Source organism: Canis lupus, chromosome 6 (genome assembly GCF_011100685.1).
Source record: "Canis lupus familiaris isolate Mischka breed German Shepherd chromosome 6, alternate assembly UU_Cfam_GSD_1.0, whole genome shotgun sequence".
In the NCBI taxonomy this organism is placed as follows: Eukaryota; Metazoa; Chordata; class Mammalia; order Carnivora; family Canidae; genus Canis; species Canis lupus.
Window position 1 is genome coordinate 6,840,553 of NC_049227.1, and position 25,694 is coordinate 6,866,246.

The window sequence follows — 25,694 nt, forward strand, 5'->3', positions numbered from 1 at the left end:
AAGCCCTTGTTACTAAGCTCTTCCATGGAAGCCAAAGAAGGGCACCCACTGAGGCTCACAAACTGTGGAGTTAGTCTCTGCTTTTTGGGAGTGATCTGTATTTCAACAAATCACAGGAGTCTGTGTGGGTGGCCTATTTAGTACTCTGCAGGGCCTGTTACCTTCTTTTATTTTCCTGGCTATCAGAAAATATTTGATCTTCCTCCTCCACTGTCCTTTTCTTCCTCTCTTTGAGGGCACTCAGTACGGTCTCCTTTGCACATGGATCTGGGGCATTACTTGATGGTGAGGACAGCGTTGAGTTGATTGTCTGCTCTGGTCTATAATGAAAAACAAGATTCTGGCATTGAGATACATTAATAGCCATGTCATATAGCACAGATTTCAGTCATTGGAAATCAGAAGCCAACCAATAAGCAAAACCATACAATGAAAGAAACTGCCCTTAGCAATGAAAGCTACAATTAAGTCCCACACAAAACAAAAAACTAGGGATTTCTGATTCAAATAAGCAGCTTCTTCCCCTTTTTCGTTTCACAGTTGTTTTGTTAGAGGAACAGATGTGGAAGAGTAAGTGGAAATAAACAGGAATTTATTCTGCCAGCAGTTTAACACTCACATTGGTGAACGAATCCATTTACTATCTGGAGGAGCAATCCTCACTGTCACTGGGCTGCACACCATTTTGGAATTACGAGCAGATAGCACAGTCTTCTTGTGATAACCATTCCAGCACACTGTAGGAAGTACCCCCAGAAGGGAATATTGGGCCTGCTGGATTGGATATCGTCTTCGAGGTGTTATTACAAACCGGTTTGATAAAGTCCCACAATCCCTATGGAGAATGGGAGACATGTTATAAAAACAAAGAAGCCTGAAAGAATGGCAGAAAATGCAAATTACTAAAGAATCATGTGGGTTATCTTCCAGAAAGCTTAAACAAGGTTTTTATTTAGAGAAAGCGAGCACACTTAAGAGAGGGGCAGAGGGAGAGGGAGAGAGAATGGCAAGCAGACTGTGCCCTGATCACACAGAGCCTGATGCAGACCCTTTCACCACCCTGAGATCAGGACCCAGGCAGAAATCAAGAGTAGGACGCTCAACCAACTGAGCCACCCAGGAGCCCCTTAAACTGCTTTTTGAGCCACACAAAACAAAGCATTTTTATGGCAATGGTTTCCCATTCCATCTAAGGATGGACAGCAGCAGCTGCTTAACAGCTGTCCCAATGGACTTCGACAATTTTGCGAGGGAAATTGAAAACCCTGCCTACACATGTAAAACTGCAATGGAAGAAAAATGCGTGTTAGGACATGCAAGGAGGAACTTTTCAAGAATTCTTAAGTCTTTTCAATCTTTTATGCTGAGTCATAAGTAATATACACCCAAATTCAAACATTTCTGACACCTAAAGTTCATCTTTCAACTAAATATAGTTATTGATAACCTAATATTTTCACCAGTTTTGTATTCCTTGGTAATGCTCAGCTATTGGAGGTAAATGGGATTGCCTCTTTGACAATCAAGTTTTATCAAAGAGGGGTCTTCCGGGAACACCTCTTTGAGCTTGACTAACTGAATTGCTCCTGTTGGTTTAAAGGAAAAATGTAACAAAATATACTATATAACTACTCTCGAAAGGCATAGATACTTTCACCAGAAGCAGGGATATTTTAGTAGTTTATCAAGTATTCTTCTAAATGCTATACTAAAATTCAGTTTTAAAAACGGTAAAAAAAAAAAAAAAAAGGAAGCAGCTCTGGCATCACATCTCATTCCAAAGGCTCAAGGAGGGCAGGCGGGACGGTTGACACACACCAAGGTGTTTCAAGAGGACAAAGCGATACAGAGTCCACTTTGGACTTAATGAAAAAGAAAATCTGATTTAAAAATCAAGCCCTTCACTCAAAGCCGGTCAACAGAGAGGAGGGTGTGGGGAAGATGGGCGTATCTTACCGGTGGGAAGGCCTCCTAGGGGGTCGGAGAAGAGGAGTGGGGAGAGAGGGGTGAGTGTGGTGCACAAGATGGGCCGAGTGCGCAGGCGGCGCAGCGCGAGCGGGTGCTCGGCGGCGGCCAGGCCTCTCCAGTAGGTCCCTGGCCTCCGGGGCGGGTGCAGGCTGCGGGGGGCCGGGCTTGCCCAGGTAACTGCCCATGAGGAGCAGTTCGGCGGGGTCCGGTCCTTCGAGCAGGGTCCGCGACTCTAGGAGGTTTCCGTTCACCGCCGACTTAGCCGGAGGCGAGGCGTGCAGGGGCCGCTGACGCCGCGCGTTCCGAACGAGAGAGGAAAGGGCGCGCGAACCGCGGGGCTCGCGGCTCAGTCCCCACCAGGCCGCGGTGGCCCCCACGGCCAGCCAGGCCAGCGCCGCCGCCGCCGGCACCAGGTACAGCACGAGGCCGAACAGCGACAGGCCGAGGACCACCGCCCCGGCCGGGCCGCCGCAGCCCCCTCCCCGGCCCCGGCCGTCCCTGACGCTCGCTATCGGCCGCCGCCGCTCGCCTCCGCCAGCCGCCGCAGCCGCCGGAGACATCGCGGCTCCGCGCCGCGGAGAAGACTTAAATATCCCAGCGTGCACCGCGCCGTGCGCCGCGTCACCGCGCGCCTGTTGCGTCACAGCGCAAGCGACTCGGACGAGCGACCGCCGCGGGCAACGCCTGCTGCTGCCTGGCAACGCGCTAGATCCGACCCCGCTCGGCAAACGCCGCCTCACAGAAACACTGCGGTCGGTGTTCCCCGGCTTCCGCGCCTCCAGCTCGCAGCACCCACCCGGGGTGAGCCGGTGAAGAGGCGCGTTAAAGATAAAAGCTCCGGAAAGCGACCGCTCACGTAATGCTTGATCCATGTTATTTTCCAGAGGGCTGAACTCCCCGGAAGAGGCTGTTACCGGGCACGTTTTTCACGATTGCTACCAGAGATGGTGAGTTTTTCAGTTGCCCTGTTTCTGCCAAAGGGGATTTACTTGCACAGCAACAGTGAAAAGCCAGACCAGCCCCCAACAACCACCCTTGTTCAGTGTGGAACTAATTCTAATAAATTCCCGATCATGCAGTCCAAGAGTCTAATGTGTTGCGGATCAAATCTGAAGCTGCAAGCTAAGTTTGACTTCCTGCCGTACAAATTGGTTGAGTGGGACAGTTACCGACCAAATTTCACATCATAGTCCAGAATCGGTTAGATTTTGAGGATTTGTGATCACTGTACCCTATGTTAAATTTGGTGGTCTGGAAAAGTGGATTAGTGGTTGGCGAGGGCTGGGGAAGGTGTATGTTGGAAAATGGGGTTCTCTTTTTAGGGGGTACAAAAATATTTTAAAATTAGATTATGATGGTGATCGTACAGCCCTGTGAACTGTACGGTATGTGAATTATATCTTAATAAAACCATTAAAAAAAACACCTTGGTGGTCTGCCAATTAAGATTTTTATCTAGCTCAGCTTCCTGGACCATTCATTCACTCCACTGACAGCCATTAAATAGATGAAAGGGACAAGCCAGGGTCTCTGATCTCCATGCCTTCAGTGTAGTGGAGAAGAGAGATGTGTAAGTAGAAAGCTACAATTCACTGTGGCCAGAGTGATAACGGAGGCACAAAAAAGAGAGGGAATGAAAAAGGGGAAGACAGGCTGGGAGGTGTTACCTGAGTGGACAAAAAGTGGCTGAAGCGGGTTCAAGCAGATGCAGGAGCACTGTGCAGAGGCACAGAGATGGAAAGGAGGATGGCTGGAGATCAGGCAGTTTGAGGGATTACAGAGGTTAAAGGATAGGCAGCACTCAGGAAAGAGGCCTGAAGCAACCTGAAGAGATGAGAAAGGCAGGCAGCTCTCCCTAACCCGCTGCAAGGGTAGTTCTGCTTCTGTCTGATTTCATGAAAGACTTAATTTGAAAAGAAAAGGGGATGGGCTGTGTTACTTAGGAACAAATCTCAGCAGTAGCAGTGGAAGAATGGGACAAGAGCCAAGCTGCAGTGAGTTAAATTATGAATGGAAAGCGAGGAAGTAGAGGTAGGGAGTGCAGACTTCCCATTCAAGGACTATGGATAATATCTAGCTCAGCAAGGGTCTGTTAAATTATCATTTATTACTGGAATTCAGAGGAGGAGCCAGACATAAAAGCCATCAGTGAACACATGCTGTGAGACTAAGATTACTTGGGAATTAACATAGAGAAGTCTGAGACCTGAGCCCCAGGGCACCCCAGTATTTAGAGGTTGAAGAAACGGACACACAAACCTGCAAATCATTTAGTAAAATGGAGATAAATAGGACTACATTAAAAGTCAACACTTCTGTAGAGGAAAAGACAGCATAGGTGCTAAAAGACAAGTCCTGATAAGTGAAATCTAAGAGAATTCATCACTGGCATAACTGCACTACAAGGAATGTTAAAGGCTGCCCTTTAGCCCAAAGGGAACTAATATCAGATGGAAATGTGGAACTATATGAAGGAATGAAGACCATCATGGTAAACAATTTGGTGAATGTAAAAGTCTGCGTTTTCATGATTTGCTTTATGACCTGATTATTTCAAGTAAAAATAAGGAGACATTATATAGGTGGATGTAACAAATATAGAATGAAAAGATGTAATAACCATTACCAAAAGCGGGGTCGTGGGCAGGGTAAGTGTAATTATACTACCATAAGGTCATTACATTTGTGATATGGAAAGCAGGAAGTGGGACATCTGAGGTGCCAAGTCAGACATGAGAAGGGGTATGGTGAAATAGGAAAGTTATGTGTAAAGGTATTTGATAGTGACTATATCTTGGATCATAAGAGAAGTCTTAATAAATATAAAATAATTGATATAAAACAAAGTACATTCTCTGAGCATAATGGAATTAAACTAGAAAATCAGTAACAAAAACAAAAGGAGAATCTCTAAACACTTGATAATTAAACAATACAATCTAATCCATGAGTCAAATAGCAAGTCTCAAGGGACTTTAGAAAATATTTTGAACTGAATCAAAATGAAAATATAATGTATCAAAATCTATAATAGGGGCTTTCCCTTCTGACAGTAATGAAACAAAGGGACCCCAGATTTATCCTCTCACCTAGAACAACAACAAAAACCAGACAATCTATGAAATTGTGTTTTTCAAGACTATAGACAACAAAGGACAATGGTCACTGAGTTGAGAACATGAGCCCCATGATCATCACAGCTTACTGTCTTGAGTTCTAGGCAGTGGTACAGAAAGGAAGGGAACTGAGGAAGAGCCCAGTGGACTTCCCGATTTGAAATATAGGGCTAAAGAGTTTGGGGAGATCAAAACAGCTAGAGTTTAAAAGACTGTACCAGAGAGAAGAGAACTGTGAAAAGAATTCCCAGAGATCCACAGAGGTTTCTCTCAAGTATGTAATCCAGTACTCAATGAGTATAAGTTTATGAGGAAATTACCCAATGCCAAAGAAAGAACCATCCAAAAGTATTGAAAAACAGGATCTGTCACTAAGAAAGGGTCAAGAATAGTGTCTGTTCCCACCAGCCAGACTGTAAAAACTTGTAATTCATAGGATAGTAGGTATACTCAGGAAGGTGTTGTCTGGGTAATGGGAAATAATCAGCCTTATACTGAACACTGCTCCAGACTTATCATATAGATCATAAAAGTAAAACCTGAAAGGATCAAACTGAATCCCAAAGCAAAGCTCAAGAAAATGTACAGGAATATGGGGGTCCCTGGTGGCTCAGTGGTTGACTGCCTGCCTTCCGCCCAGGGTGTGATCCTGGAGTCCCAGGATCGAGTCCTGCATCAGGCGCACTGTATGGAGCCTGGTTCTACCTCTGCCTGTGTCTCTGCCTCTCTCTCTGCCTCTCTCTCTCTCTCTCTCTCTCTCTGTCTCACATGAATAAATAAAATATTTTTTAAAGAAGAAAGCGTACAGGAATAAAAAAAATTGACTAGCCCTCAACAAGGTAAAATTCAGTGTCTGGCATCCAAACAAGATTACCAGGCATATAAGCAAGCAGGAAAATAGCCCATCAAGAGGACAGTAATCAATCGAAACTGACCCAGAACTGACACACGTTAAAATTATCAAAGGATAATAAAAATTATTTTACCCCCCCAAAAAATTATTTTACCCATATTCCATATATTCAAAAAGACAGCTAGAGATATGGAAAAACATAGGGAAAAATAATGGCCTCCATCTTCCCAAACATAATGAGAAATATACAATCTCATATCTGAAGCTCCATCTCAAGTAGAAGAAATAGAGTACAACAAGTCACATTGTAACTGAATTGTTCAAAACCAGTGATACAGGTAAGACTTACTTACAGAGGAACAAAGATAAGGTTAATACCAAATTTCTTCTTGGAAAAATTGCAAAGGAGAAGATAGCATAGTCATAAATTTAAAGTACCGACAGAAAAAACTGTAAATCTAGAATGATATACCTGGTGAAAATATCTTTAAAAAATGAGATAAAGAGGTCTTCAGACATACTTTAAGCTTTTAAAGAATTTATCACTACCAAACTAACAGTATAAGAAATGTTACAAGATACCCTTCAGGCAGAAGGAAAATGATCCCAGATGGAAACCTGGATCTACACAATGAATTTAGAGTACTGGAAATGTAACTGTATAGGTAGATATTTATGACCTTCCCCCCTCATTATTTAAATCTCTTTAAGACACAACTAAGTGACCTAAGCAAAACAACAGAGTAGGCAGCTTCAAGCCCCCATCTTCCAAAAGAATAATAATAATAAAAGCAGTAACTGGTAGAACCAGCTTTATCAGAACCCTGGAAAACAATCAAGGGTTTATATCAATAAAACAAATGCTGAATCAATAAAACAGCAATTTAGAAGTGGTGGAAAGCTCTGTGTTTTTTTTTTTCTTGCCGTTGTACTACCTACTACACTTTCCCCATCTTGTCAGCAATCTTAAGGATAAAAACCTACATTCCCAGTGTGGGAACCTGGTCGCTGGTTCCACAGGGAGTACACTAGACCTTATTTGCAAATTACTGTGTATATCTGCCCTATATGTGGGCTACCTGAGGGAATGATGCAGGAACTCCTCTCTATTTTGCCAAACATGTTGAATCTAATGTAATTCCATGGTAACCACAAAGAAAATACTTTAAAAATACCTACAAAAAGAAATGAAGGGATATCAAAATGGTTCACTACAAAAAAAAAAAAAAAAAAAAAAAAAAAAACCAAAACACAAAAGAAGGCAGTAATGAAAAAAAAAAAAAGAAAGACAAAAACAGTATAACACAGAAAAAGGAAAAGTAAGTACTTCCTTAGGAGTAGTTGCTTCAAATATAAATTAAAAAATTCAGGGTAGGGGCAGCCTTGATGGCTCAGCAGTTTAGCACCACCTTCAGCCCAGGGTGTGATCCCGGGGACCCGGGATCGAGTCCCACGTGGGGCTCCCTGCATGGAGCCTGCTTCTCCCTCTGCCTGTGTCTCTGCCTCTCTCTCTCTCTCCCTCTCCCTCTCTCTCTTTCATGAATAAATAAATAAAATCTTAGAAAAAATGTTTAAAAAAAAAAAGTTCAGGGTACCTGGGTAGCTCAGTGGTTGAGCATCTGCCTTTAGCTCAGGTAGTGATCCTGGGGTCCTGGGATTGAGTCCCATATCCCGCAGGGAGCCTGCTTCTCCCTCTGCCTCTCTCTGTCTCTGTCTCTCATGAATAAATAAATAAATAAAATCTTAAAAAAAAAACTTTCTAAAAAAAATTCAGTCAAAATGCAAAGATTGGCAAAATGGATTAAAAAAAAACATGATCCAACTAGGTGCTGTCTACAAAAGATACTTTATTTTTTTTTTTTGAGAGGGAGGGATGGAAGGAAGGAGGAGAAGGAATGAAGGGAGGGGAGAGGGGCAGAAAGAGAGGAAGAGAGAATCTTAAGCAGGCTCCACAGCTAGTGCTGAGCCCAATACGGGGCTTGATCTCACAACCCTGAGATCATGTCCTCAGCTGAAATCAAAAGTTGGAAGCTTAAGTGACTGAGCCACCTCAGTGCCCCATGGCTCACTTTAGACAGAAAGACACAAAGAGGTTAAAAGTGAAAATTTGGAATGGGGCACCTAGGTGGCTCTGTCAGTTAAGCATCTACCTTCAGCTCAGGTCATGATCAGCAGGGAGCCTGCTTCTTCTCCTTCCTCTCCCCTCCCCCTGGCTTGTGCTCTCTCTCTCTCTCTCTCTCTCTCTCTCTCAAATAAGATCTTTTAATAATAAACCAAAAAACAAATGGTTATGAGATAGAGACATTATCTATTTAGAAAAAGGTTGATTTTATCAATAAAATTGAACAATTATAAACATATATGCAACAAAGAAAAAAAACCAGTGCTCTAAATTAGATGAAGCAAAAAGTGAAGGAATTGAAGGGAGAAATGGACAGTCCTGTGGGTAACAGAATTCAGTATACTACTTTCAATGGCTAGACTATCTATACAGAAGTTCAGCAGGGTACCTGAACAACACTATAAACCATCTATACCTAAAAGACATACATAGACCACTGTACTCAACAATAGCAGAATACATATCCTTAAGTACACATGGGATATTTTCCAGGGTACAGCATAAGTTGGACCACAAACTAGTCTTAATAAATTTTAAAAGACTGAAATTGTACAGTGTATCTTCTTGGACCACAAAGGAAAAAAGACAGAAATCAGTAACAGAAGAGAAAGTGGAAAAATTCACAAGTATGTGTGAATTAAAAAACACTCTTAAATAAACAGTGGGTCAAAGAAGAAATCACATGGGAAATTAAAAAATAGATATATTTTTAAAAAATAGATATATTTGAATGAAAAGATAATATAATTAAATTTATGGGATGCTTTGAAGGCAATGCTTAGAAAGAAATGTATAGCTGTAAATGCCTACTTTTGAAATGAGGAAAGATCTCGAATAATAACCTAACTTTGTATCATAGGGAACTAGAAAAAAGAGTGAATTATAACAAAGCTAATAGAAGGAAATTATTAGAATGAAGATCAATGATATACAGAGTAGAAAACAATAAAAAAAACCCAAAATTTGGTTCTTTGAAAATATCAACAAAATGGGCAAACCTATAGATAGACTGACAAAAAAAAAAAGGACACAAATGACTAATATCAGAAATGAAAGTGGGGACACTACTACCAAACTTAAAAAAATAAAAAAGGATTATAAGAGAAAATTATGGAAAATTTTACACCAACAAATGAGATAATCAAAATGAAATGGACAAATTTCTAGCAATATGCACATTAAACTGAAGATGGAATAGAAATATTTTTTCAATTTTTATTTATATTCTAGTTTAACATATAATGCAGTATTGGTTTCAGGGATAGAATTCAGTGATTCCTCACAACACCCAGTGCTCACCACAATAAATGCCCTCCTTAATCCCATCACCCATCTAGTCATCCACTCTCAGTTATCTAATGTTAAGAGTTTCCTTTATTTGAAGAAGAAGAAGAAGACCAAGACTTTATTCACATACGAGGAAGGAACCAGTACAAAATATGTTTTTTAAAAAATTCACTGGGTGGTAAAAACCCGGAGGTCCCTCTGCCGATCCCACACCTGGGCGTTCTTCTCCCGATAGCCCCTGGGTGGGACTCAGCTCTTCTAGGCCTCCTGCAGGAGCTTGAGCAGGTGGTCATCAGCCCTGAGGGCAAAGGTAAGGGTGCCCTGTTGGTAGTGCTCTGGGTCACACTCCAGGTTCTCCATCATGTCTGCTAACAGATGAGCCCGCTCCACCCCTGAGCCTGGGGCGTTGAAGTCCAGGGCTGTGAAGTGCACATGCAGGTGGTAGTAGGAGGACAGGTAGTGCAGGTACACACGGAGGCAGTCTCCCCTCACCTGGTAGCACTGCAGGATGGCTTCCTGGCCCTCCCGCCAGGAAGCGGCAGGTGCTCTGGAGTAAGGTCCAGAAGCGATCTGATGCCCTGGCAATGGCAAATGGCAATCAGGTACAGGTCATTGAGCTGCCGTTGGTTCCACTTGAGATCAGGGATGAGGACAAAGCCATCAGAGGGATCTGGGTTCTCAAAAATAATCCGGTCGGCTTCTGCCTTCTTATGGAGAATGCTGAACACCCACTGGATGCTGAGGCTCTGGGACTCCAGGTAGGGTAAGGTGATGTTCTTGTAATTGCTTCCCGTCTCTTGGACCAGGCGCCAGGAAGTCCTGGCGCAGGTACTTCTGTAGATGCTCCTCTGTGGCTGGGTAAACCACGGTTGCCTTTACATCACTCAGCTGCCATGGAGGAAACAGGTGATAGGTGCTGTAGATATCATTGGAGAACTGCAACTGGAGCTCGGGGCAACCTATCAGGAGCTGGGCCACCTGCTCCACCTGAAACGGTGTCTTCTCCAGGATCACAATGGCATCCTCTCCACCGCCATCTCCAGAGGCTTCATTCACCTTCCCGTGGAGGAAAAGGATTTTGTTCCTCGCGGACTCCCTCAGCACTTTTTCCACTCTGAAGCTGGAGAATGGTAACTGCACGGGGGTGGAGGTACCATTCCTGATGCCAGCTTACTCTTCGCCTGGGTGGCTTCCACCTCCTCAGCATCCTGTTCGCGCTTCCGCTTGCTGGGTTGAGGGGCTAGGTCTGCCATGCTGCCCGGCCAGAGCTGTGCTAATGTTAAGAGTTTCTAATGGTTTGTTCCCCTCTCTCTTTTTTCCCCCTCTTCCCATGTGTTCATCTGTTTTGTTTCTTAAATTCCACATATGAGTGAAATCATATGGCATTTTTCTTTCTCTGACTGATTTATTTTGCTAGAGTAGAAATCTCAATAGACCTGAAACAAGTAAAAAGACTGGAGCACCTGAGTGGTTCAGTTGGTTAAACGTCCAACTCTTGATTTCAGATAAGGTTGTGGGATTGAGCCCCACATATAGCTCCACACTCAAGTTGGAGTCTGCTTGAGATTCTCTCTCCTTCTCCTCTGCCCCTCCCCCTGATTACACTATTTCTAAAACAAATAAATATATAAATAGTTTTAAAAAGCAAATAAAAAGACTGAATTAGTAATCAAAAACCTCTTAACAAATAAAGAGGAGAACTAGATGGCTTCACTGGTAAATTCTACCAAAAACTTAAAGAATTACCAACAACTATTCTCAAATTCTTCCAAGAAATAGAAGAGGGAACACTTTTAAGTCATTCTGTGAGAGCAGATACTAAAACCAGATAAAGACATCATAATAAAAGAAAACTATAGACCAATATCCTTTATGAAAATAAATGCAAAAATCCTAAACAAAATACAAACAAATCAAATTTGGCATATATTAAGGATTATACAGCATGACAAAGTGGTATTTATCCTAAGGCTATAAGGCTGATTCAATATATGAAAATCAATGTGATACATCACATTAATATAACAAAGGAAAAACACATAAGCATCTCAATTAATGAAAAGACATTTGACAAAATCCAACATCCTGTCATAAGAGCCCTCATAAAAGCAGAAATAGAAAATTCCTCAACGTGATAAAAGGTATTTATGAAAATTCCACATTTAATACCATATTTAGTGGTAAAAGGCTGAAAGTGTACCCATGAAATCAAGAACACGACAAGGATGCACAATTTAGCCACTGCTATTCAACACTGAACTGGAAGTTCTAGCTAGAGATACTAGACAAGAAAAAAAAAAAATCAAATTCCAAAGGAAGTAGTAACACTATCTCTATTTGTAGATGACATGATCCTATACAGAAAAATCCCAAAGAATTCACAAGAAAGGTCACTAGAGCTAAACAAAATCAACAAAGTTGTAGGATATAAGATCAACTCACAAAAATCAATTGTGTTAAATTGTGTTTGTATACATCAGCAATAAATAATCCAAAAAAGAAATTAGGAAAGCAATTCCATTTACAGAAGAATATAAAATACTAAAATACCTAGGAATAAATTTAACCAAAGATTTGTACACTGAAAACTACAAAACACTGCTAAGAGAAATTAAAGAAGACATAAACAGAAAGACATGCCCTGTTGATAAGAAGACTACTACTGTTAAGACAACACTACTACCCAAAGCAATCTACAAATTCAATGCAATCCCTATCAGAATTTCAACAACCTTTTTTTTTTACATTAATCCAAAAGCCAATCCTCAAATTCATATAGAATTGCATGGCTTCCAAATATGCAAAACAATACTGAGAAAGCATCAATTAACCTATAAAATCAATTAACCATTAACATTTCTAAAAGAAAACATAGGGATAAATCTTTATGACCTTGGGTATCATACCAAAAGCATTAATAACAAGAAAAACTAGGGGCACCTGGGTTGTTCAGTTGGCTAAGCAATCTGGTTTTGGGTCAGGTCACGATCTCAGGGTTTTAGAGATCATCCCACACTGGACTCCACACTCAGCATGGAATCTGCTTGAGATTCTCTCTCTCCCTCTGTCCCTTCCTCCACTGTCATGCACATGCCCACGTGCTCTCTCTCTCAAATTAAAAAAAAAAATCTTAGAAAGAAAAACTGAATTGGGCTTCAACAAAATAAAAAACTTCCATACATCAAAAGTGGTCATCAAGAATATGCAAAGACAATCCACAGAATGGGAGAAAATATTTGCAGATCAGATATCTGACCAGAGTTTAACATCCAGAAAATACAGCAAATCTCTATAACTCAACAATAAAAAGAGGAATAGTGCAATTAAAATATAAGCAAAGGAACTCATACAATTATTTCTCCAAACATATACAAATGGCCAAGAAGGATATGAAATCTATATCACTAGTCATTAGAGAAATATAAGTCAAAACCACTTTGGGACACCATCTCATACCCACTAAGATGACTATAACAATAATTTTAAAAAGGAAGGTAAGTGTTGGAGAGGATGTGGAGAAATTAGAACCCTTAAATACTGCTATGGAAAAAAGCTTGCCAGTTCCTCAAAAAAATTAAAAATATAACTACCAGTAATCTCACTTCTGGGTATATAGCCAAAGGCAATAAAATCACAATCTTGAAGAGAGAGCTATGTCTCCATGTTCATCACAGCATTATTCATAATAACTAAGACTAAGTGTCTATCTGTGGGTGACTGCATGGAGACAATGTGGTATATACATAGAATAGAGTATTATTCAGCCATAAAAAGAAGGAAATCCCGCTTGTTGTGATAACATGGATGGACCTTGAGGGAATTATGCTAAGTGAAAAAAGTCAAGAGACAAATACTGTTTGTTATGTTCTCACTTATGTGTAGAATCTAAGAAAATCAAACTCATAGAAATGGAGAGTAGAATGGTGGTTGCCAGGGCCTAGGGGGTGAGGGAAATGCGGATATATTGGTCAACAGGTACAGAGTACAAACTTTCAGCTATAAGACAAATAACTTCTGGGGATATAATATATATTATGATGACTATAATTAACAATACTGTATTGCATACTTGAAATTTGTTAGGAGAGCAGATCTTCAATATTATCACCACACATATACACTTAATGAGGAAAGACTGGGACATGGAAAGGACGTCCACTCTTATTAGTTCTATTCAACATTACCAGGGAAATCAAGGCAAGAAGAATGAAATAATATACAAACTGGAAAGGAAGAAGTAAAAATGCTCCTTATTTGCAGATGACAAGATTTATGTGCACAGAAAATCAGCTACAATCTATAAAAGAACTGCTAGAGCTAATGAGTGAACCAAGCAAGAGTACATGAAACAATACAAGGTCAATACATAAAAATCAATTACAGCAACAATTAAAATTTTATACTTAAAAATACAATACTGGGCAGCCCCGGTGGCGCAGAGGTTTAGCGCCGCCTGCAGCCCGGGGTGTGATCCTGGAGACCCGGGATCGAGTCCCACATCTGGCTTGTTGCATGGAGCCTGCTTCTCCCTCTGCCTGTGTCTCTGCCTCTCTCTCTCTCTCTCTCTCTCTCTCTCTCTCTGTGTCTCTATGAATAAATAAATAAAATCTTAAAAAAATACAATACCAATTAAATATCATAAAAATGTAAAATATTTGAAAATAAGTTTAACAAAATACATGCAAGATTCCTACACTAAAACATTACACAAATCTGCAAAAACATTTTTGAGAGAAAAGAAAATCTAAATAAATGGAAATACATGTTCATGGATTAGAAGATTCAATATTGTTAAGATAGCCATTATGAAAATCTCAGTAGGTTTTTCTTGTAGAAATTGACTAAATGATTTAAAATGTATATGGATATGCAAAAGAACCCAGATTAGCCAAATCCATTTTGAAAAAAGAAATAATAACAAAAAGTTGGAAGACTTACACTACTTGATCTCAAGACTACAGTAAAAGTTATAGCAATGAAGACAGTATGCTTTTGGCATAAACAGACATGCAGCTTACCGGAACAGAATAGAGAATCCAGAAAAAAGACGAATACATATGTAGTCGACTGATGTTCTATATTGGCACTATTGTAATTCAATGGGGAAGATGCTGGAACACTAGATGTATTAGTTCTCCATTACTGCAGAACAAATTATCCCACAATTTAGTGGCTTAAATCAACATTTATGTTACAGTATCTGTGAGTCAGGAATTTGAGAGTGGTTTAGCTGTGTGGTTCTGGCTCAGGAGCTCTCATGAGGTAGCAGTCAAGACATCAGTGAGGACTGCAGTCCTATGGAGGCTCAACTAGTGCTATAGGGATTTGCTTTCAAGATAACTCACTTACTTAGTATTTGGAGAAGGCCTCAGTTCTTCACATTCCACAATGTGAATATTCCATAATGACCTCTCCATAAGGCCGGTTAATTGTCTTCAACATATGACATCTGGTTTCCCAAAGGGTAATCCAAGGGGAGAGAGCAAGGGGGAAGCCAAAATGCCTTTTATGCCTTAATTTTGGGTCACACACCATCATTTCTATCACATTCTATTTATTAAAATCAACTCATTAGGTACAGCCCACACCTAAGAGGAATTAGGTTCTATCTTTTGAAGACAGGAATATCAAAGAATTTGTGAACATACTATAAGATGTCCACACTAGATATACATATAGAACAAAATTAATCTCAGCCCCTTCCTCACACAATAGTCAAAAAATTAATTCGATTTGGACCAGAGAGGGGTGCCTGGTTGATTCAGTCGGTAGAGGATGTGACTCTTGGTGTCCATGTCATTAGTTTGAGCCCCATGTTGGGTATAGAGATTACTTTAAAAAAATGGAACTAACTAAAGGGTAGAACTATAAAACTTCTAGAAGGAAACATAGGGAGATAATCTTTGTGACCTTGGGAGAGGCTAAGATTTCTTAGTGTGCAAAAAGCACTTACTTAAAAATAATTGTGTTGTATACATGGCATATGGATAAATGTCAAAAACAACGTTAAGTGGAAAAAAGCAAAGTGGCATAATGATACATGCATTAAAGGTTACTAAATGATAATATACTTAATATGGATACCTACATATATATTGAGTATAATTGCATGCATGGAAAGAAAACACACAACTTCAACATTATGTTCACCTCTGGAGAGGAAGAGATAGAAGAGAATGGCATCAGGGTGGCATATATAGAGGAATTTCAACTGTAGCTCTAACATACTGTTATTTTAAAGACTTGAAACATGGTAAAATATAAATATTTGGTATATCTGGGTGATAGATAAATGAGGTAATTATATTATCCTTTGTACATTTCTGAGGCTTGAAATACTTGATACTAAACATTTTTAAAGGATCCAGTGGATTTGGCAATGGGAGGTATTGGTGAACCTGACTAGAAAAATCTATTTTTATTATATTATTATTTATATAATGCAAGCAGGCCACCTGTTTCTGTTAGTAAAGTTTCACTGGAATAGAGATAAGTTCATTAGATTACCTATTGTTTGTAGCTGCTTTCCTACCACAACAGCAGAGTTGAGTAGTGACAGAGACCATATGGCCTCTACACCTAAGATATTAACTACCTGGCTCTGATTTATACCATCTATAGTGCTTGGATTAATGTATTTTTTTAAGGATCTATTTATTCATTTGAGAGAGAGCATGAATAGTGGGGAGGGCCAGAGGGAGAGGGAGAAGCAGACTCCCAGCTGAGCAGGGAGCCGGATGCAGGCAGCAAGAGCCAGACTTGGGGCTCAATGCAGGGCTCTATCCCATGGCCCTAGGATGATGACCTGAGTAGAAGACAGCTTTTTCTTTCTTTCTTTCTTTTTTTTTTAAGATTTTATTTATTTATTCACGACAGACACAGAGAGAAAAAGAGAGGCAGAGACACAGGCAGAGGGAGAAGCAGACTCCATGCAGGGAGCCCAACATGGGACTTGATCCCGGGTCTCCAGGATCACACCCCCGGGCTGAAGGCGGTGCTAAACCGCTGGGCCACAGGGGCTTCCCTAGAAGGCAACTTCTTAACCAACTCAGCTACCCTGCTTGGCTTAATTAATGTCTTAAACATTGTAAGCGCTTAAGAAATGTACTAGAGCTCCCAAACAGTGCATGTTGCTTACTTTGTTCACTAAATATTAGTTGAGCTCCTACTAACTGCCAGATAATGTTGTAGGCCCCGATTATAGTCCACAAGCCAGAATTGGTCCCTACACTCTAATTTCTTTGTTTCAAAATCCAGATTGCCTTGGTGTATAATATAGTTGCACTTTATTGTGCTACTTCCCACTAGAGGGCAGCCTGAAACTTTTCCATAGTGGCACAGTAATAGCTGTTAACCCCACTATCTATACTACCTGTGAATTGTCAGGAGGGACAAAATACCATACTACCTAAGGTTTGTATTTATTCTCTCCAGATTGTCATTGACAAAATTATAAAATGGGTCCAGTTTGTCTTTGGAACTCCTAGCCTCCTATTCACCTTTTCTACCCCTTGTCCCTGCAGCAGTAGGGTGAACCACTTACAGGCATCACCTATAGCTAAAAACTGTGACAGAACCAATCAAGTACATCTCATACCAATAGATCAGTCAGGGTGGGAAAGGAGGGAGGAGGGAAGATTCCTGGAGAAGGAAGGATCAACCTGACAAGCTTAGAACTGCAGGCCAGGGGTGCCTGTGTGGCTCGGTCAGTGAAGCATCTAACTTTGGCTCAGGTGTGATCCCGGGGTCCTGGGATTGAGCCCCATGTCTGTCTTCCAGCCTGGCAGGGAGTCGGCTCATCTCTCTCCCTCTGCCCCTACCCCTGCTTGTTCTGTCTTTCTCTCTCTCTCTTTCAAATAAATAAAATCTGAAAGAAAAAAAAAAAAAAGAACTGCAGGCCAGAAACTATCCTGGAAGCAGACTCAGTGTACCTGCTTGCACACATAGACACCCAACATGATTGTCTATCCACATTAAAAGAAGAGAAGAAACACATACCTCCTATTCATTAAGTCACTATTTATTGTGCACCCACTACCCTCTTTGTGTCACACAAGACACAGCAATGAGCATTACAGACATAGTACCAGCTCTCAAGCAACATACAGTTTAACAGGGACGCATACAGCATACAGGGAAGTCAGACAGTAAAGAGAAATGCACTGAAAGTACTGAATTAGAAAAGAAAAAGACTTTCAGTTACTAATAGCATAAGAAACCAATAAAATGTGTAGTGGTATAAAACAATAATTTCCTTTCTTTCTCTTTTTTTTCCTTTCTTTTAGAGAGAGAGAGCACGAGCATGAGCAGGAGGGGCAGGGGGAGAGAGAATCTCAAGCAGACTCTGCACTGAACACAGAGCCTGATTCAGGGATAGATCTCCTGATCCTAAGATAATGACCTGAGCCAAAACCAAGAGTTGAACGCTGAACTGACTGCACCACCCAGGCACCCCAAGCAATGATTTTATGATCCTCAGGGATTCTGTGATTCCAATACATTGGCTTGTTTCTGCTCTGCAATACCTGGGAACTCAACTAGGAAGACTCAAAGGCTAGGGGTGCTTGATGGTAGGGGGCTGGAATCATCTAGAGGCATCTTTGCTCACACAGCTAGTGGCTCATGCCGGCTGTCAGCTGGGACCTCTGCTGAACTGTGGGCTGGAACAGATACACATTTCTTCTGCCTGTTGTCTCTCCATATTGGTTAGTTTGAGCTCCCTCAGAATGTGGCAGGTTGGTTGACAGAGCAAGCATTCTCAGAGAAAAAGATGGATATACACGGCATTTTGATGATCTAGCCTGGGAAGTACCACAGCGTTGCTTCTGTTCTACTGTATTTGGTTAAGGCAACCTTAAAGATCTGGACAGGTTCTAGGGGAAGAGACATACTGCCACAATCACATCATGGAAACAGCAGTAAGATTATATGGTAAGAGCATGTGGGATGGGAGATATCATTGTGCCCATCTTCAGAAAACACACTCTGCCCCAGGCTGTCATGACAGCATAGGATGGAGGGCAAAACCTAGCCAAGGAAGACTGTCAGCAAAGCCCTCTGTGAGGAAGGCTTGTCTCAGGTGGAGGGGATCAGAGGCTAAGAGGAGCCTGGGGAAGACGCTCAGGTAGAGGAATGTGTAAGGCTGCAGTCCAAAGAGAGGCTGGTGTGTGGGGATGCTGTGTTTTGCTGCCTCAAAAGCAGAGGCAAGGGGAAAAAAGTGCTCGGAAGGAAGATGTGGAGGGAAGATTCCATGTGCTCTGGGTCATGCCCTCTATGATAGACCTCCTGAGAATAGCAGCTGCCTCCAGGCAGTGGGATCCTAGGAAAAGAGAAACTGGAGACGACAGGAGCAAACTGGTGACAGTAGGGGAAAATCTGCATGGTTTAGCTGCTATCCTACTCCAGAGGTTCTAGTATGTAAGGTAAAATAGAATCTGGCCAAGTCTTATCCAGACAAAGTAAGGGAAGTCTGGAGAAAATAGCTCTGCCTGTAACAGATGCCAGAGGCAGCTCAAAATAGAGGCTGCACGGGTGTATCAATAACACAGTGGAGACAGGGAGATCTAGCAAGTCTACAGTAAAAACTCAAGTTGCTATCACTCAGGCACCTGCTAACCTGTCCTTCCCTCATCCTCAAGTCAGATCAGTGACTCAGTGGGGTTCTTTCTCATCTTATACTTGGAATTGAATGTGTGTCCAGCTGCTGGTCTTAAGAGTCAGATCCAAGAGGTTTGTCTTTAAAAATGCAGGTACTGATACATTATATCAGTCCAAATTATAAATATCTGTATGCAAATGACAAGAAATAAAACCAGAATCATAACCTTAGTAAATTAGAGTCTGGCTTGTGTGCTCCTCTAAACATACAATTTCAATCCACCTACAGACATATGACGCAGATTATGTGGACACTAAATATCTTGCCACACTGAACTGTGCTTTTGCAGAAATGCCTTTACTCACTGGGGAAAACCTACTCATCTTCTGAGATTCAGCCTGAGCGTCACCACCTTTGTGAACCCTTCCTCAGCCCCAAACATATGGCCACACCCACCCTGGAGTCCCCATTCTACCTTGTACAGACTACTGTCATTGAGTCTATTTATTGTGTGTATTCACATATCTATTAATCCCCACTCAAGCCTCTGGGCTCTCTGAAGACATGGATTATATCTTATTTTCTCATTTGAGGATGTGCAAGACAGTAAGCACTCAATGTCTGCTGATTATTGCACAAGTGAAAATTTCATCTTCAAACTGAAGCTCATGAGAATCTGACTCCCCTCCTTTGGTGGGAGATCACAGTTTGGGTTGTCTTTTACTTGAAGCAGAGTCTATGCCAAAATTGAAGGGTCAACCACCAACCATTGTGTGATGATTGCATATTTGGTGCCGGCTGCTCTTATGAGTGCCTGCCATGTATTATTAGTTCACCTAATCCTCCTGATAGTCCTGCTCCTGCAAATCCAGTAGGTGGTGCCAAGACTGAGGCTGGTCACCTGGACAACAGGCCCAAATGGACAGTTGAAATGAGGAAAGAGATGTGGAGAGGTCCCATGAGCCAAAAAATACAGGCTGGGCAGAGAGTGGAGTTCTGCATGCTGTATCCTGTGGTGAGGTTCTCACTGCCTGCTTACAGTATAGGATCATGAGACATAACCCATACACAACATGGGCACGATTATTCATCGCACAGGAGCAAGCATATCATTGCTAAACTGAGTAACACTCTCACATTTATCAAGAAAACAATTTTTTTAAATGCCTGATGTTATCTCCTGTTCCATAGAAGATAGAGTAAGCACATCCATCACATTCCTATTGCTAATTACAACCTCTTGCTAATTATAACAAAACTCCTGTTCAAAATACCTAAGGCAACTAGTTAAAAAACCTTTTGAAAGGTGGAGAAAAGAAAGCAAGCTGGCTAGGGACCTGGAATAAGACCCAGTGGTAAGTTCCCCAGATGGTCTGTTTGTTTTGCCTTCTATATGTCTTGGTTGGGGTGACAGAGCAGTCTACAACCAGAAAATGCCAACAGGCCTCCACCTGACCACCCTACACAGAAAAGCCCCAAGAAAAGACCACTCTCTCTAGCCAAATGACCAGAAAGAGGGTAGTGCTGCAGTTAAGAACCCATACTGTTCCCTTCCCTATCAGGTACTGCAGAGACTGTGGGACAAAGACCTGCTGACCAATTCCCACTTTGCACTGACAAAGCAGAGGTGGCACCTCTTCCCTCCCCACTAAGCACTAAAGAGACTGGGCAGGAGCCCTACTATCCACAACCTGCACTAGTTGAATAATACTAAAAAATAAGTGGTACCCCATCCACTCTCAAATTAGAGTGAGGATCTAGAAAAAATGATTTTTTCTTTTTTTTTTAAAGTAGGCTCCACACCCAGCATGGAGGCCAACACAGGGCCCAAGCCCATGAACCTGAGATGGAGACCTGAGCTGAGATTAAGAATTGTACACCTTTGGCAGCCCGGGTGGCTCAGTGGTTTAGCGCTGCCTTCGGTCCAGGGCATGATCCTGGAGACCCGGGATCGAGTCCCACATCGGGCCCCCTGCATGGAGCCTGCTTCTCCCTCTGCCTTGTGTCTCTGCCTCTCTCTCTCTCTCTCTCTCTCTCTCTGTCTCTGTGTGTGTGTGTCTCTCATGAATGAATAAATAAAATCTTAAAAAAAAAAAAAAAGAACTGGATGTCTAACCAACCGAACCACTAGGGGCCCCACAGAAAAAAAAGATCCTTTAATATGAATATGAAGTACTGGGCACGCTTTCCCAAGCAGCCCAAGTGTGAAACCAATCAGCAACAACAGACCAAAGGCTTTACGAACTGAACTACAACATGGAAAATTCTGAGGGTTCAAACCTCTGGGTATCAACAAGTGGGGAAGGCCAAAATAGCTCTGCAGAGGTTTCAAAAACTTAATTTATCTTCAAACCAGAGCCTACAAATATGGACCCGAAGGTGCATTCTGAACATAAACATACTGACTGCTAAAACAGAAGATTTACATAGGAACCAGAACCTCAAAACATAATATTCAAAATGTCCAGCATAAAATAATCACTCTTCATACTAAGAACCAGGAAAAATAACTTAAATCCAAAAAGACAATCAATAGATGCCAACACTGAGGTGACCAGATGTTGGAATTACTGAATAAGGATTTTAGTGCAGCTATCACAAAAATGTTCCAACATGTAATTATGAACATTCTTGAAAGATACTGGAAAATAGAAAACCTCATCAAAGAAAAAGATATAAAGACCCACATGGAAATTTCAGAATGAAAAATTACAGTAAGTGGAAAACTCACACGATGTGCCTAATAACAAAATGAAGATTTACAGAGGAAAAAATCAGTGAACCTGAAGATATATCTGTAGAAATTATCCAATCTGAACAGCAGAGACAAAACAGGAAAAAGAAGAACAAGTGCCTATGGGACAATAACAAAAGATCTTATTCCTTTTACTGGAGTCCTAGGAGAGGAAAAGGAGGGCAGTGCACAGAAAATACTGGAAATATCCCAAATTTGGTAAAGGATATAAACCTATCAATTCAAGAATCTGACCAAACCCTAAAAGGATAAACCCAAATAAATCAACACCAAGACACATTATAATGAGATGTCTGAAAAATTAAAGACAAGGAGAAAGTTTTGAAAGCAGCTGGAAGGAAAACACAGGGAAAGAACAATTCGAATGACTAAAAATTTCTCATCAGAAACCATGAAGAACGAAGTGGAAACATTTTTAAAATGCTAAAAGAGGGGTGCTTGGGTGGCTCAGTGGGTGAACATCTGCCTTCGACTCAGGTCATGATCCAGGGGTCCTGGGATCAAGTCCTGCACTGGTTTCCCACAGGGAGCCTGCTTCTCCCTCTGCCTATGTCTCTGCCTCTCTCTGTGTGTCTCTCACGAATAAATAAATAAAAATCTTCCAAAAAAAATGCTAAAAGAACTTACAATCTATAATTCTATATCCAGTGAGAATATCTTCCAGGAATGAAGGAAAGACAGTATGAGATGAAGGAAAATGAAATGATCTGCCACTGTCAGAACTGCTCTAAAAGAAGTGATCAAGGAGGGGAACCTGGCTGGCTCTGTGAGAGTGCAACTCTTGATCTCAGGCTGTGAGTTCTAGCCCCATATTGGGTGTAAAGATTACCTTAAAAATAAAATCTTTAAAAAAAAAGAAGTGATCAGGAAAAGTTCTTCAAATGAAAAGGAAATAATAAACTTGAAATATCAGGAATGAAAAAAACATTTTTAGTGTAAATATCCGGGTGAATATAATCTCTTGAATTTTTAAAGTTATATTTGATGGATGAAAGCAAAATTGTAACATCATCTTATGCAGTTCTCAATGTATTTAGAGGTAATATTTAAGACTACAATCTCATAAAGGAAGGAAAAGGGACCTAAAGGTGGTAAAGTTTCTACATTCCATGGGAACTGCTCAAAGGTTAATACTCGTAAATTCATAAGTGTGTATAATATAACCTGCATAGCAATCACTAAAAATCCGTAAAATGAGAGCTACGTTGATAGTCTAGAAATATTAAAGTGGCATACTAAAAAAAGTTCATGTATCCCATAACAGGGCAAGAAAAGGGAAACAGATGTTCAAAAAATGAGAGGGAGCAAACAGACAAGTAAAATTGCAGACTTAAATCCTAACCAATTAAAATTTATATTAAATGTAAACTGTCTAAACAGACCAATTTGAAAAAAAAATTGTCAAGCTGCCTGGGTGGTTCAGTTGGTTAGGTGTTCAACTCATGATTTTGGCTCAGGTCATGATCTCAGGGTCGTGAGATCAAGCCCTGCATCGGGCTCTGTGCTGAGCATAGAGCCTGCTTAGCACTCTCTCTCCCCCCACCCCTAGTGCTCTCTAAATAAGTAGGTAAAAAAAATTAAAAAACAGACTCTTAAATTACAAAGCAAAACAAACACTACTCAGAGTGATGTCACACAAAATGGCAAAGCAGGAAGCTCTTCACCAAAACAGCCACTGAGTGGGGAAAAGTAATTAGAGTCAACTATTTTGGAACTCTGAAACACGACCAGAAACTCTTTTTTTTTTTTAAAGATTTTATTGATTTATTTATTCATGAAAGACAGAAAGAGAGAGGCAGAGACACAGGCAGAGGGAGAAGCAGGGTCCATGCAGGGAGCCCGATGTGGGACTTGATTCTGGGTCCCCAGGATCACAACCTGGGCTGAAGGCGGCGCTAAACCGCTGAGCCACCCAGGGATCCCCAACCAGAAACTTTTAACAACCAGAGGAGTCCTTATAAAATAAAGGGAGAGGCTGCTGAATTTTCACAAGTTAGCAGCATGTGAAAACCAGCCAACACCCCCCTTTCCTCAGACAGACATGCTGCAGCTGTATGGACAGCAGCCTACATTCCTGAAGAAGCTGGCTGACACCGAGGCAGGCAGTAGAAACCCTGTCCTCCATAAATTTGGGGTTATGCATTTAGGACAGTCTGATGGATCCCTGAGGACCAGCAGATGCTTGCGTTGGATTTGCCCCCTCAGCAGCAACAGCTTCCTCTGGTGGCATCTACTGGATTGAAGAGTCAGAATCCCCTTTCCCTACTCCCCAAGTTCGAGTCAGGCATGCAAGGAAATCTATGTCAGGTCACTTACTGACTGAAGATAAAATGAAACAGAAACTTCAGCAGTTAAACAGAAACAAAGTACACATTTTGTAAAAATAAATTGGAAAGGTAACGGTTCCAGGCCTCAAAAAACAAAAATTAGCAATTCCTGATGACTAAGAAAATCACATTTGGAGACATTTAGGAAGTACAGTTCTCAACAAAAAATTATGAAACAGCAAAGTACGGACCATCCACAGGGAAAAAAGAATTTGACACAAACCATCCCCAAGGAAGCCCAGACATCGCATTTACTAAACCCAAACGTTAAGCCAGCCATCTTAAATGTGCTCGGTGAGCTCGGGAAACCACAGACAGAGAACTAAAGGAGATCAGGAAAACAACAGATGAACAAGATGAAAATATCTATGAAAAGAAAGAGTTATGGGAAGGAACCAGAAAGAAATTTTGGACTGAAGAGTCGGTTAAATGAAAAGCTTACTATAGGAGCTCAGCAGCAGATTTGAGAAGTAAAAGATCAGCACACTTGAAGATGGGTCCTTTGAAATGATCTAGTCTGGAGAGAAGAAAACTAAATGTAGAAACAGAACAAAGAACAAGCGTGGGATCCCTGAGTGGCTCAGCGATTTAGCGCGGGCCTTCGGACCAGGGCGTGATCTTGGGGTCCCGGGATCGAGTCCTGCATCGGGCTCCCCGCGGGGAGCCTGCTTCTCCCTCTGCCTGTGTCTCTCGTGAATAAATAAAATATTTTAAAAAAGAAAAAGAAACCTAACAAGCCTGAAAGATCATGAAGAGTCAAACCTGAGAGTTTCGTGCCTCGGTGACTGCGGTGATTTAGCTGGTGAACACACAGGAAGTGGGGGAGATTGGGAGAGGAAGCGAACATCACCAGCTCAGATTTAGACAGTCTGAGACCCAGGGAAAGGCACATAAAGCTGCCTCACAAAGAGATGAAATGCAGCCCCAGCACTCGCAAGGGAAGTCCTGTCTGACGCGGGGATTTACGGGCCGCGTAAACAATCCTGGTAACTGGGGAGATGGGCCAGCTGACCACCGGCTGTCAAACGAGTGCCAAGAACAGAACCCAGAACACAGACAGCCGTGCTGAGTTGAGGAGCGGAAACCAGGGGAGGAGCCCCGATGTCGTCAAAGGAGTGGCATCATAGACCCCCCCGGGACCACAGGAATCAAGCTCTGCAGCCACTGCTAAGCAGCAAACCTGCGGACCTCCTTTGCACGGAACCACCCCAGGACGATGACGTGCCAGGCGGACCCAGACACACGGCGCTGTGCGTCCAGCACCCATCCAGGCGGGAAGTACAGGCGGCCGGCCCAGGACCCAGCCTCGGGGCTGCGCGAGGCCCAGGTGGCCGCAGCGCGTGGAAAGGGCGTACCTCCTGCGCACCTCCGGGTGGCGGCCCGCCCAGGCGGCTGCAGCGGCTCAGGAGGCCCAGTCGTACTCCAGCCTGGGCCAGCGAGGACTCGTTCCCTACCTCCTTGGCCAGCCAGCTCCCCCCTCCGCCCCCCCAACAGGCGGAAGCCGCGTGGTCCCGCCATGCACCGCGCGCGCTTGTCTCGCGTCACTGCGGACGGCTCCCGCGAGAGCAGGTGGTGAGGAAGCCGATTGCCAGGCAGCAGGGCTAGGCCGCTCCCTGCCCGCAGTGTGTCTCGCGAGTCTTTGGGCGGGAGGCGCGCGTAGTGAAGTTC

At 42.1% G+C, this 25,694-nt stretch overlaps 1 protein-coding gene and 1 pseudogene across 3 annotated transcripts in view; both read right to left on the minus strand.

Annotated features, from left to right (window-relative positions):
- POM121C (POM121 transmembrane nucleoporin C) overlaps positions 1-25,484 on the minus strand; it is a 49,907-nt gene extending 24,423 nt beyond the window's left edge. Inside the window, exons 1-3 of one of the 3 annotated variants that reach the window (XM_038539143.1) lie at positions 25,382-25,484; positions 620-835; positions 162-320 (exon numbers count right to left, since the gene is read on the minus strand). In XM_038539143.1, the coding sequence (XP_038395071.1) occupies positions 162-320; positions 620-684 (224 nt within the window). In that variant the 5' untranslated portion in view covers positions 685-835; positions 25,382-25,484. Of the gene's footprint in view, positions 1-161; positions 321-619; positions 836-1,956; positions 2,529-24,788; positions 24,935-25,381 lie in introns of those variants that run through there. The other 2 variants (XM_038539142.1, XM_038539141.1) reach the window with 2 other exon arrangements.
- LOC100686079 lies at positions 9,417-12,103 on the minus strand (annotated as a pseudogene).
- Positions 25,485-25,694: the final 210 nt, after the last annotated feature.